We start from the raw sequence: 14,240 nt of genomic DNA on the forward strand, positions 1-14,240 counted from the left end.
GCTCAAGCCCAGAAAACTCACCCAGAATCACGGACAAAGGGCATTGCATCTGGTGAACCATCTGCATCGCTCACTCTTTATCCAGGACGTGAGTGGACTTTATAAAACTGGGGGCCAAAAGTGTGAACGCAAGTTACATTAAGGTTTTATAAGGTTACATTTGTTTAGCCCTGGTCAACATGATGGCAAAACAGGTTTAAGTCTCAGAATAGACACTTGTAACTGCACATTGTGAGCTCTACTCTTTGACCACTTGACTTCTGCTTGGACTCCAGGATGGTCAAGCGTGTGGCAGTGATCGGCGCTGGTCTCTCGGGTCTGAGCAGTCTCAAAACCTGTCTGGAGGAAGGACTGCAGCCCACATGCTTCGAGAGCAGCCATGACATCGGGGGACTCTGGAGGTTTAAAGTGAGAAGAATCTATATGTTGTTTTTTTCACCAAAATACTACATTTAATTGAGTCCAAAGCATCACATGGTCGATCTTTTTGGCCTGATACGTGAGGCTGATTTTGATAATCTTGCCTAAAATATATGATTTGATATTACAAACCTATACTACACAGTTCTGTATAAGAAGGTTTATTAAGTTATTTTTTAGATATTCTCAACCCTGTTTACTACTGACTCATAAGAGAGCAGTGTAGTCACATTTGTGCAATGTCATCGTCGTGTTTAAGTGTTAAAATAAATGTTTCCTTTAAGCAGTTAAGGCCCAAACCAAATATCACCCTCTACAGACAGCAGCAGATTTGAAGTGCTTCTGACTGGTCGGACAATTCACGGAACTAAAATGCAGATAAACTTAAATATTAAAAAAACTAAAACATTTTTTTTTAAATGTTATCACAGAATAAGCATATTTCTTTAGGTTTATAACTTCACTTCCTGTTTGAAATTGGGAAATTACCCAAAAAACACTGGGCAAATCTAATAATCTAATGTCACAATTTTTTAATTTGACAAATAGAAATATATGAGAGCAGCTTTATTTTGTTAATTTTTTGTTTAGAATGTCAAAAAAGCAGTTTTGTGTAATTTATGCATAAAGATTTATATGTACAACAGGTATAAATACACCAAATAAAGTCAAATTTAGAAAATCGCTAAATCCTGTCATAGGCACTTTAAGGCCACTGCACTAAAAACGGCAAACTTTAGAAGAACCCTGTCTCATTGTCCAAGTTCGTGTTTCAGTCCATTCTCACAGTCAGTGTGGCGGTTTGGATTAGGTCAGGGGACACACTTTGTTTAGCAACGCGAGTCGTCATTTTCAAATGAAATAATGCCACAAACGACACACACATAGAGATCAAAACTAGATTTGTTACAGGGCCAAAGATGTCTTACCTGGCTAAAGCTTTTAAGAATCAGAAAAGAAAAAAATATTTGCCTGGTCCATGTGATCAGACATTAATTTTCCTCTTCTTCCACTTCTTGGATGTAGAAAATTGTGAGGATTCAAGTAGTTGACAATTGCACCTAATTTGGTACTAGGAAGTTTAGTGTATGAATGCCATGAACTAAACAGTATCAAGTTTGATTACAGCCCCAGATTGTATCACAATTAAGTTTGTGAAGCGGTTGTAAAGGGGTTCTGAGGGTCCGATAGTGTCTCTACGGCCTTAAGTGGATCCTAGTGGTCTATATAAGCGATCCAAAGTGAACCATGAGAGGTCTGGTGTCCAAAGTGGTCTCGCTTTTGCTCCTGGAACGCTTTTGAGCGAGAGGACTGGACAAGAGAGAACGCAATCACAGGTGAAAACAAGAGGACAAAAAGCAGATATGACAAGACAAAATAATACTTTTATATCTGTCTGGCGATGGTGACTTTATTGCTGAACCTGTTTCCTGTTTATCGACGCATAACACTTGTGTACAAATATTATATTTCCAATGCATAATGTATCTTATTTTTAATTGAATACCTACATTACAATTTTGCAGAGGTAATAAATAACATGTCATGAATTGAACAATATCAACAATAAACAAGGGGATTACACTTTTGTGAGGCATGCAATGGAGCACCAAAAAAACTTCGACGTTGCATGTAAAAATGTTGGACATAGTCAGATTGTGTCAGTCTCAGGGAGGAATAATATAATTGTAATTATTTTTTTAAAATGACTAAAGCAGGAGCTAGAGTTGCTTCACTTACAACAGTGATTATGGTTCTTGGCTAGAAGGGAAACAACAGTCACAACCTCGAATATCTTTGCATTCACAAAATATAAGATATGATTAACATTTACTTTTACATTAGGAATATTTTACAAAAGACAACCACCGTCTAATATCACTCCAGAATGTTTGACACATATTACACATTCAAGAAAAGGTGCCCTAAAGTTTCATCAGGGAAATCCTGAAAGGCACACTCTGTCTTTTTTCAATTTAAATCAATGTCAATTAAATCTATTAAAATATGTTTCTTTGACATTAGGTGGAATAGGGCATTTGACATATTTGGAGAAGGTCTTTTCCAGCCAGCACACAAGGCTGAATTAACAACACATTCAGTTTATTCTAATGATGGAACAGTATGGATTTGAATGTAACTGTAAGAAATGTGTTATTACATTATACATTTTAAACTCTGTAAGGAGGATGTAACATTGGAATGAATAATGGAATTTTGGATAAGATGGATTGAGGCTGTGGGAACAGCTTTACAAATGTTACGAGATTCTCTGTGTAACACAATCTTGGTTCAACAGTCCATCATTACAGTCAATTATATCAGTTGCAAACAGAATTCCCCTGTTAAATCAGGCTTGAATAGTGATTATTGATGTTGATTAGTATTGACCTGTTGTTCCACAGAACCAACCCATGTGGAGTAAAGTCCAAAAACGCAACTGTCTCTATTTTGACAGAGCAAACGGAATCTTGGTTATCAAAGGCATACTACAGGAACAAAATCTAGACTGCCAAAATTATTTTAAAAAATTGGTTTGTAACCAATTGACACTGAAAGAGGCCAGGGCATCTAAAGCATTTTTGTTTTTGGGATCTCGTTAAGGCAAGGTAAGGCAAGTTTATTTGTAGAGCATAATTTCTACACAAGGCAATTCAAAGTGCTTCACACAACAGGAAAATATGTGTTAAAATCACAGACATGACATGACAGAAATCACAAGACGGGTTTAAGACACAAAAAAAAACGTTTTTAGCTTAGATTTGAACATTGTCAGAGTAGAAGCCTGTCACACATCTTCATGAAGACTGTTCCAGATTTTAGCTCCATTAAACTGAAAAGCAGATTCCCTATGTTTAGTCCTGACTCTGGCACCAGCAGGAGGCTGGTCCCTGAGGTCCACAGAGTCCGAGTTGGTTCATATAGCACTAACATGTCCCAGATGTACTTTGGTCCTAGGCCATGGAGAGACTTGTACACAAGCAAAGTTGCTTTAAAGTCTATTCTCTGAGCCACAGGGGGCAGTGCAGAGACCTGAGGACACTTCCTGGTTCTAGTCAGGACCCGAGCAGCAGCGTTCTGGATGTACTGCAGCTGTTTTACAGCTCGTTTGGAGAGGCCAGTGAGCAGGCCGTTACAGTAGTCTAATCTACTGTAGACAAACTCATGGATAAGTCCCTCCAAATCTGGTTTACTATATTTTTGATGTTTTTTAGATGGTAAAAAGCTGCTGATGTTATTGATTTGACGTGGCTGTTAAAGTTCAAGTATGAGTCCATTATTACCCCGAGATTTCTAACTTGTCTAAAATGATGATTTCAGTCTTGTCTGAGTTCAGCTGAATAAAGTTGTTTTGCATCCACACACTGATCTGTTGGATGCAGAGACAGAGTGAATCCACTGGTCCATATTCACCTGCCGACAATGAAACATAGATCTGAGTGTTGTCTGCATAATTGTGATAGGACACAGTTACCAATTTCAACAAAGTACTTCCTGTCTTCCAGATAGGACCTTAACCAATTTAGGGCAGTGCTAGTGATGCCCACCCAGTCATCTAGTCTCTGTAAGAGGATCCCATGATCGAAAAGCAGCACTCAGATCAAACAGAATTAAGACTGAGGCGTGTCAGTGTTCAGGCGGATGTCATTTGTTACAAGAGCAGTCTCAGTGCCGTGATGAGGTCTAAAACCTGACTGAAAAACGTCAAATGAGTTGTTTATTAGAGGAAATCTGTGAGCTGTTGGTAAACAACCTTTTCAAGGACTTTGCCCCAAAATGGCAGATTAGAGATGGGCCGGTAATGACTCAGTACTGCTGCATCAAGACTGCTTTTCTTTAGGAGAGGCTTTATGGCCGCAGTTTTCAAAGGCATTGGAAATGTTCCAGATTGAAGCCACATGTTGACTATGTGAGTTAGTGGTGCTAATAAGCTGTTCAGCACAGACTTCAGAAATCTAGTGGGTAACACATGGAGGCAGCATGTAGATGAACTCAGACTGGTGATGATAAGATAAGATAAGATAAGATATAAACAAAAACTCCTATAGACAGAACCTCTCATTTCTTAATAAGGAATGGAGGGGAAAAATAAAGATGAAATAGAAAAAAAAAAACAGCTAGCGTAAGACAAAATAATACTAATAATAATGGTAAAGTAAACACTCTATTTACATCAGTTATATGCTCATAAATGTGACATTATTGCGTCTGAGTACGACAGTTATTGCACATGAATATGACGGTATTGCACATTAGGCCGGTATTTCACATGGTTAAGTCAGTATTGCACGTGTTCAGGGTTAGCAGTGTTTGTTATAAAGTCTGACATCAGCAGGAAGGATAGACCTGCGAAACCTCCTTCACACTCCTTCATACAGTGAGGGTGGATCAGTCTCTCACTGAAGCTGCTCTCCAGAGCGGACAGAGTGTCCTGCAGGGGGTGAGACTCATGGTCCAGCATAGATGTGAATTTAGCCAGGACCCTTCTGTCCCCCACCTCCTGCACCGAGTCCAGAGTGCAGCCCAGGACGGAGCTGGACTTCTTGATGACTTTGTCCAGCTTCTTCCTCTCCCTCTCTGTGATGCTGCTGCTCCAGCAGGCCACACCGTACAGGAGGGCTGATGCCACCACAGAGTCATAGAAGGTCTTCAGGAGTGGGCCTGTCACTCCAAAAGACCCGAGTCTCCTCAGGAGGTAGAGCCGACTCTGGCTCTTCCTGTCTGTGTTTTGAGTCCAGTCCAGTTTGTGGTTCAGATGAACACCCAGGTACTTGTATAAGACCACTCTCTCAATGTCCCTTCCCTGGATGTTCACTGGGGAGGGGGCAGTGGAGTGGCGTCTACGGAAGTCGATCACCATCTCCTTGGTCTTCCCCATGTTGATGAGGAGGTGGTTCCGCTGACACCAGTCCACAAAGTCCTGCGCCAGTCCTCTGTACTCCGCATCATTGTCGTCCGTGATGAGTCCGATGATGGGAGAGTCGTCAGAGAACTTCTGCAGGACACAGCTGTCCATGTCGTGTCTGAGGTCTGCAGTGTAGAGGGTGAAGAGAAAGGGCGTGAGGACGGTGCCCTGGGGCGCCCCCACACTGCAGGTCAGAGTGTCAGACACACAGTCCCTGGCTCTCACAAACTGGGGTCGGTCTGTGAGGTAGTCCAGGATCCACTCTGCCAGGTCGTACTCCACACCAGCAGTCTCCAGCTTGTCCCTCAGGAGCAGCGGCTGGATGGTGTTGAAGGCGCTGGAGAGATCAAAGAACAGGATCCTCACAGAGCTGCCAGGCTTCTGCAGGTGAGCGAGAGAGCGGTGCAGCAGGGAGATGACGGCGTCCTCCACTCTGATGCCAGGCCGGTATGCAAACTGCAGCGGGTCCATGGCTGGGCTCCCGGTGGAGCGGAGGTGATAATCAAGATAATCGAATAGTAGTTTCTATTGTGACTTTCTCAAAATGTTAAATTAAGTTTCACTTTCTGTTGTTAACCAGAGAAAAACCAGAGACCTGTGATACCACCCTCAGCTTCAGGCTCATGTTGAAGACATGCTCCATAACTCCACACAGTTAGGACTTAAGGAGCCTGGGGCTGATGCCGTCAGGTCCTGCTGCCTTCCTTACTTTAATCCTCTTCAGCTCTCTCTTCACCTGTGCTGCTGTGACAGTCAGTGGATGGCAGGGGGACTGTGTGCTGGGGGGATTGGTGGGTCCGGGTGGAGTGGGGAGCTGATGGGCCGGGTGTGTGAAGAGGAACGGGTGTGGGCCATTGTCCAGCTGTGGAAGAGGGAGCATGCAGCTGTGCAGGGGGAGGGGTGGGCGATTGATCAAATCTCAGGAAGTAAGAATTTTGCTCATTAACCCACTGTAGGTCCCCCTCCGTCTGGGCAGGGGGGATTTTGAAGCCCGAGATGGTTTTCAGGCTCCTCCACACTCCCTGAATGTTCTTCTGCTGCAGCTGCTCCTCCATCCTCCTCTTGTAGCCGGGTTCCGCCTGCCTGGTCTTCCTCCTCAGCTCCTTTTGCACAGTCCTCAGCTCCTCCTTGTTCCCTGACCTGAAGGTTCTCTTCTTCTCCTTCAGCAGAGCCTTCAATTCACGGTTAATCCACCGCTTGTTGTTTGGAAAACACCGCACTGTCCGTGAGGGAACAGTGTTCTCAAAACAGAAGTTGATGTAGTCCGTGATGCACTCTGTGATGGTGTTGATGTCCTCGCCATGTGGGTCATAGAGCTCAGGCCAGACAGTGGTGCTGAAGCAGTCCCTCAGAGCCTCCTCGCTCTCAGCAGACCACCTCCTCAACACACGGGGCACCACAGGCTGCCTGCGCACGATGGGTTCATACACAGGCCTCAGATGTACAAGGCTGTGGTCCGAGCTGCCCAGGGGAGGGAGGGGGGAGGAGGAATAAGCCTCCTTGGTGTTGGCAAAAAACAAGTCCCAATGTTCTATTGTCTCTTGTGGTGACATACTGGGTGTATGTTGGCAGAACAGAAGAGGGAGAAGCGTGGTTAAAGTCACCAGAGACGAGGGAGAGCGCCTGTGGGTGCTGTGTTTGCAACCTGCTAGTGCAGGAGAGCAAAGCTTCACGAGCATCATGTGAGAACTCAGATAATGGCAGATAATATGGCCCCATGCCAATAGCCAACAGTTCAATGTCTTTGTTACACAGCTGCTCCTTCACTGTGCAATGTCCGGGCTTGCACCATTTCGTGTTTACATACACAGCCAGGCAGCCCCCCCTCCTCTTACCACACTCTCTCGTTCTGTCCGCTCGTTGCAGATGAAAATTGTTCAAACCGACAATAGAGTCCGGCATTTCTGCTGTTAACCAGGTCTCTGTGAAAAGCAAGACACTGCTGTCCCTATAAATCCTCTGGGACTGCACGAGGCTCACTAGTTCCATTGTTTTATTTTGGAGGGATCTCACGTTACCCATGACGACGGCGGTCATCATGGGTAACGATCTCCTGGACAGTTTTGTCAGTTACAGATGCAAAGTGAGTTAGCTCTAAGTGTCTAGGTGGTTTTAGTATAATTTTTTGCTTTGTGGGATTTATAGCTTTTGTAATGCCCTGAACTTTGTCATTAAAGAATGATGCAAACTCCTCAGACTTGGATGTGGAAATTAGTTATTGCGGCAACTGAGCTGGAGGGTTTGTTAATCTGTTTACTGTGGCAAACAGGACACGCGAGTTGTTACTGCAGCTTCAAATTATTTCAGAAACATATCTTTCCCTAGTTCTATATAAAATTAAGTTGTACATGTTCAACTTCTCTTTGGAAATCTCTTTTTGAACCTGGAGCTTTGGCTTGCGCCATTTCCGTTCAGCCCGGCGGTACTCCCTTTTCTGTGCCCTGACCAAATCACAATTTCTCCATGGCGCCTTCTGCTTATTTTGAATAGTTTTAGAGAGTTCAACATATCATTTACATCAGAAACATGAAACATTTTCAAAGTTGATCATTTCCATAAACAGTTCTCCTGTGCCATAATTTACGTGTCTCCTCCGAACAACTGCAGGACCAGCCGGTGGTTTGGGAAAAACAGAAGAAACAGAATTGATCAGACAGAGCGTTTACTAGTGCGTTTTATTTCTCCAATAAAAAAAAGAAAAATTATTGACTTGGCTTTTTTAATGTTGCTATCTGAAACAAAAAGAGAAAGACTTTGGGAAATTTTGTGTTTAGATGAAATTAACTAAATTAACTTAAATGAAATTGTGAGATCTCTTGAGGGCCAGTGACATAAAGACATTTTGATGCCAACGATACGTCTCTCTACGTTAAGCATTGTTTCAGCATCTAGTGAAACCCAAATATTTAACCTCAGAATGAATATATATGGATTCTGTAGAAGCAAGAATGGATTGGGAACAGTTCACACTTTTTAAGGTTGAGATACAGCCCTGATGCTTCAAAAAAGGCAAGAATCCGTTTTAGTGCAGTGCACAAGTGCATAGATTTATCTTCTAAAAAACTGCCATTATCATCCGCAAATGACTAATCTTAAATTAAAAAAGTGCATAATGCTTCTGAGATCACAGCCAAACACAATACATTACATAAAGAGCGGTGAAAACAGGGCGTATAGACACAGAGAACTGAAAGAAATGGAATTGGAATTGATAAACATAATTTTTCGGAATTGGTCGAAACGTGGCTTATGAGCGCAAGTTAACGCTCTCAACTTTTACTTGTATTTTGTCCTTTCCAGGAGGATCCAGAGACGGGCCGGGCCAACATTTACCAGTCCTTGGTCGTAAACAGCTCCAAAGAGATAATGGCCTTCAGTGACTTCCCTCCTCCAGCCGAACTGCCCAACATGATGCATCACTCCGAGGTCCTTGGTTACCTCCGCCTCTTCGCCAACCACTTCAGACTCCTGCCTCACATACAGTTCAAGGTTTGGGGTTGTGTAGGTTTTGTTGACCATTAATTTTGTTTAACGTGTTTCTTTCTGCATATCCAGACTACAGTGCAAAAAGTAAGACAGGCACCGGATTTTGCCTTGACAGGCCAATGGGAAGTGGACACGGAGAAACAAAACGGACAGAAGGAGACCCACGTTTTCGATGGAGTGATTGTTTGCACCGGACATTTCACAAAACCACATCTTCCACTTAAGGTACGAGCGGTTTTAGAGTGATCGTTTTGAACAAAGTTATGGGATCAGTAGTAAAAGGATTCTGTTTCATTTTAGGCATTGAGATGTTTAGGGGCAGATATTTCCACAGCTGGGAATACCGCAGTGCAGAGGGTATGCAGGGGAAAAGAGTGGTGGTGATCGGGATTGGGAATTCTGGGGGTGACATTGCAGTGGACATCAGCAGAGTGGCAGAAAAGGTATTGAAATCTAAGCTCTTCATTTTACTTAAAGGGGCGCAGAAAATGCAAAAATCCAGTATTGAAGAAGACTGAAGATGCCAGTGACTTCTTGGTATCAAGTGATTAGAACTGCATTTGAATGAAGACTCCACGGAAAAATATTGAGAAACAGCTCAGTAGTGCCACATCAAAAATCAATTTAAGCCCGTCCCAAAAAATGTACAGAGCTTTCGGAATGTATTCACAGCGCTTACATTTTTGAGTGCCTGCAAAGCCGCGGCGCGGTCAAATGGCCCAGCAGTTTCAGGAACCGCGGCACTGCCATATAGCCTCATGGCTAACCCTAACCTTAACCCTAACCTTAACCCTAACCCTGACCCTAACCTTAACCCTAACCCTAACCTTAACTCGGCGTGGTCTAAAACGGCGCGGTCAAATAGCGCAGCAGTTTCAGGAGCCGCGGCACAAAATAACATGGCAGTTTCAGCCGTGCGCCGCGGCTCTGTAGACACTCCCTAAATTTTTCTACATTTTGTTATGTTACAGGCTTAATCCAAAATGGCTAGAATTCATTATCTGCCTCAAAATTCTACAAATAATATCCCATAATGACAACATGTAAGAAGGTTGTTAGAATTCTTAATTCATTTATTAAAATGAAGAAAAAAAAAAGGAGGTACAAATATTTTTCACCACAGAATGACTTTGTCCCGGGGCACAGGTGTATCTGAGTACCAGGAGTGGTGCGTGGGTCGCGGGTCGAGTGGGACCGGGCGGGCTTCCTGTAGACGTTGTTACCTTATCCCGGATGCAGCAGCTTTATGGCACAATCTTCCCAACGTGGGTCAATAAGAATATAGAGAAGATGCTGAATGAGCACTTTGACCACACTCTATACGGTCTCCAGCCAAAACATAAGTAAGTCATCATTTAAACAGAATATAATCTCAACACATCTTATATTATCACAGTTCATTTGCCCTTTGTATTTTGAAAAACACAATGGAAAACATGTGCAAAAAAGCTCTAAGCACATTAAAAATAACCAGATACAGTAACAAAACAATGAATAAGTTGCCAAGAAACAAGCTAAAATATTTAGTTGATAAAATAATATTGTTAAAATGCAGGCCTACATGTAATACCTTCATTAAATAATGCCAATTATGTTGTGTTTGAGTTTCTTTGCGCAGATCCCTGTGGTGAATGACGAGCTCCCAGCGCGGATCATTTCAGGGCGTGTCCAGATCAAACCAAACGTCAAAGAGTTTTCTGGCTCCAGTGTTGTCTTTGACGACTGCACTGTCATTGACAAGGTATTTTATAGCACTGCACAAGGAAAACACATGGATAAAATATACTCAACTGATTGTTAAGTCCTCCAGCCAAAATTGTACTGAAAATTACTACTCAATGTACTATTTAGTTTTTAACACACTCTTAGAATAATTTGAAATCAGTCTTATGTACAAAACTGGATCTTGTGATAAACCGCTTTGTAACGTAACATAATCCAATCTCTTGTTACATAAATAGAGGTTGATATGAAGCCTAGAGGTAAAGAAGATAAATAAATGCAAAAATATGACAATAGTTTGTTGTTTACTCACCGCGCCACACAATAGATAAAAATAATAATACACAATAATAAAATCATTTTGTGAATAACTGAGATGATTGAAGTATAATTTGGTGCTCGTTGGTGCAGTGGTTGGGGGCATTGCACAAAAAAAGAAAATAGTATAATTCAGACACTGCCTCTGGACCCAGAACCAGGGTTTTCGTCAGCCCCAGGACAGAGACGATGAGGTAACGTGAGCCTTCACAGTGCGGCGTGTACTTGTAGGTGGATGTGGTGATCCTTGCCACGGGGTACGACTACAGCTTTCCCTTCCTGCCTCCGGAGTTGCAGAATAAAAGTGGCTACAGGGTCCGTCTCTACAAACACATCTTCCCTCCATCGCTGGCTCATCCCACTCTTGCTGTGGTCGGCTTCATTCACGCATTAGGAGCCATCAATCCCATGGCCGAGATGCAGGGGCGCTGGGCTACGAGGGTCTTCAAAGGTGGGCTAAAAAAGTGCTTTTACGTACATCGACCACACCAACCATACCCAACATTATTTTCATTTTGATGTTTCTCTTTGTGGTGTTAAAGGCATCATAAAACTACCCTCAGAAGAAGCTATGAGCAGAGAAATCGATAAAGACACAGAAAACATGCACCGGTGGTAGGAATTTTGTTGTTGTTGTTGGTTAAATATTGTCAGTTTAAGCAGCTTAACCCTGTGGAAAATATAGAGTTACAGCAGTGTTCAAGTCAGTGTCTGTCTCCAGGTTTTCCTGCTCGGAGCGTAACCCTCTTCAGGTGATCTACATCCCTTACATGGACTCTTTGGCTAAGCAGGTCGGGGCTCGTCCTGACTTCTTGCGGCTCGTCCTCACTGACCCTTGGCTGGCGCTGCAGGTTTGGTTTGGCCCTTGCACGCCGTACCAGTACCGCCTGACCGGGCCGGGACGATGGGGTGGAGTGCGTCAGGCCATCCTCACCCAATGGGACCGCATGCTTCAGCCATTCAAAACCAGAGTGGTACAAGAGCAGCAGAGGAAGTCCAAACTGAAGTCCTCTGTCCTACTGTCAGGAGCTGTGCTAATGTGTTTCCTCGTGTACAAACAGCAACTTCACTGATGTAATCATTTTTACCCTATTTGAATGCCTTTTAGAAAGCCTAAATGTTTAATAAAGTCTCTTAATTTAAGCCAGTAGCCACTGTAGCCAATGTTTTTTATGTAAAATGCAATGGCGGGCCGTGGGTCTGGGGCTTGGGCCCTCAGTGAGGTCCTACACAGTCCCACCCGAATCAGTCCACCACTTATTACTATCATTATGATGCCATAGCTCTAGACACTATACATTCAGACAAACGCAGTTTAACCAGGCGTTGCGTCACCTTGACCGCACCGTTGTCCGCACCGTTGTCCGCGCCGTTGTCCGCGTTGGAACTTTGAAAGTGGGCAACGAACCCTTCTATGACAGGCTTTGCAGCGTCCGCGTCGGACGACCTCTCCTTACAATGTCTAACTTTTCTTGAAAAGTTCGTCTTGAGAAAGGCGTTTTAATTATATCCTCAACCAAATCTATATATTTTCCTCCTTCCGCCATTGTGGGTTGAAAAAACAGCTCATTAGTAGGTGGATTAATTTGTTTATCAAATTCAGTTTCCTCATTCTGAGGTTCTGCATAGACCCGCCCACAGGACCTGCCTCTCAATATTGGTGATCCAATCAAAAGACGTGCACGTGCTACACCTGCTAGCTGGCTCCTGTGTAACAGCCAGCAGATGTACAATAGCCAACTCTAAAGCTGATTGATTGACAATAAATGTTAATTTCCATTCACTTTAAGCTACAAGCACCCGCACTGTTGATTCTGAAGGTCTGCGGGCAGATTTTAGATCCCTGGCAACACATCATGGCTGAATATGATTGGAGAAAAGATCTAACTTAAAGACCAGCCCTCCAAATCTCAACCTGGGGCTGGAAGCAGTGCAACCAAAAGGAAAGCCATGAAATGAAGAGTATAAAACACTTACTATGGAGAATAATTTTATACTTTTTAAATATATATATTTTTTAATTATATCCTGATTATGTTTATGCCAGCTGAGAAGGCCTTGCTGGCCCTGACGGCCCACCACTGGTAAAATGTATTTTACCGCAACATGTATATGTTGTAAAAGCAGCACTTTGGGTCAAAATGAGACCGCTGTGTGCTGTCTGCATCTAATTATGTGTATTATTCTCTGAAACAGGAAGTGCGTTGTTATGTTGTTTACCATGACGGTAAATAGTAGCATTTGCTGTTTATCTGTCAGATTGCAGATCTGCTTCATGGTCCATAACTACTCCACATAAAACAACAACTGACCCACAAACTAAATACATTTTTTTTTTTTAAATCATGAAGAAAGTGGCACCATTATTCAACAACAAAGGCTTGTTGTTGATAGGATTTATTTTTATTTGGTGGGGCATGTTAATGAACACGCCAGATTGTAGCCATGTCTCACATCCACTCTCAGTCATACACCAGCAGTCCAGCACATGGACACTGGAAGTGAGGAGGGTAAAGTGTCTTGCCCAAGGACACAATGCTCTACCGCCCCCTTGAGGCACCTGCAATCTAACAAATTGGTATGGCCAATTTTCAAGCATTAGATTAATATGACAAGTATGAGGAGACAATCCCTTACTGTCTGACGCTTCAACAGGACTGCATCCCAGGTGTGTAACAAAGTTTTTATTGATTGATTGATTGATTGATTGATTAAATTAACAGGGACATTGCACAATAAGTATATTACAAAGACCAGAGATGTCTACAAACAAATTTATATCTGTAGTCCCTGGGCAGAGGCAAAGTTACAGCATGTTCACAATGTGCATGTAATCCATAAAATGGCCCATTCATAAAATACAGTATTTTAAAAAAAGAAAGAAAAAAAGACAATCACCAACAGTCAATCACCAGCAGAAGAAGCATCTCATTCGCAATCCAACTACAAATTTAAATATTTACAATTTACACCAGACAGATCATTAGTGACTTAGGCTCCCCAACAGTTTAGGGTGAGGAGTTTCAGACTCCTGCTGCTTTTACAGAGAAGCTTCTGTCCAAATGTGGTGGACCTAAAGTTCACAGTCGCAGTATCTGCCAAAAAAAGTTTTAAAGGTTAGACTAATATTTGCTAATAGGATGACATTTTCAAATATTAACATTTTATATTTCTTGACAATAATACAATGATGATGTGACATAAGTTTCGTATCTAATATCTTGAGTGCTTGTTTAGCTGCATCTGTACTCATTTGATGTAGAACAGAGTAATATTAAATAAAGTTAAAGTTTTAATCATTTTAGATATGTGCTTTTTAAACAGAAGATTAACAGAACCAACAAATTACAACTTTTCTCCCTTAATGACAATTTTCCTTATTGAAAAA

The 14,240-nt window shown here is 42.5% G+C and overlaps 1 protein-coding gene across 1 annotated transcript; it reads left to right on the forward strand.

The window, feature by feature from the left end:
• The first annotated feature begins 269 nt into the window (after positions 1-269).
• On the forward strand, positions 270-11,995 carry LOC140347349 (flavin-containing monooxygenase 5-like). Its single transcript, XM_072433765.1, has 9 exons — positions 270-408; positions 8,627-8,815; positions 8,882-9,037; positions 9,103-9,255; positions 9,959-10,155; positions 10,418-10,553; positions 11,084-11,303; positions 11,395-11,467; positions 11,574-11,995. The coding sequence occupies exons 1-9, from the start codon at positions 277-279 to the stop codon at positions 11,923-11,925; spliced, it is 1,608 nt and encodes a 535-aa protein (XP_072289866.1). The 5' UTR covers positions 270-276; the 3' UTR covers positions 11,926-11,995.
• The last annotated feature ends 2,245 nt before the right edge of the window (positions 11,996-14,240 follow it).

Source organism: Eucyclogobius newberryi, unplaced genomic scaffold (assembly GCF_026437365.1).
Source record: "Eucyclogobius newberryi isolate DKJ021-1_F unplaced genomic scaffold, fEucNew1.0.hap1 SCAF_6, whole genome shotgun sequence".
Lineage (NCBI taxonomy): Eukaryota > Metazoa > Chordata > Actinopteri > Gobiiformes > Gobiidae > Eucyclogobius > Eucyclogobius newberryi.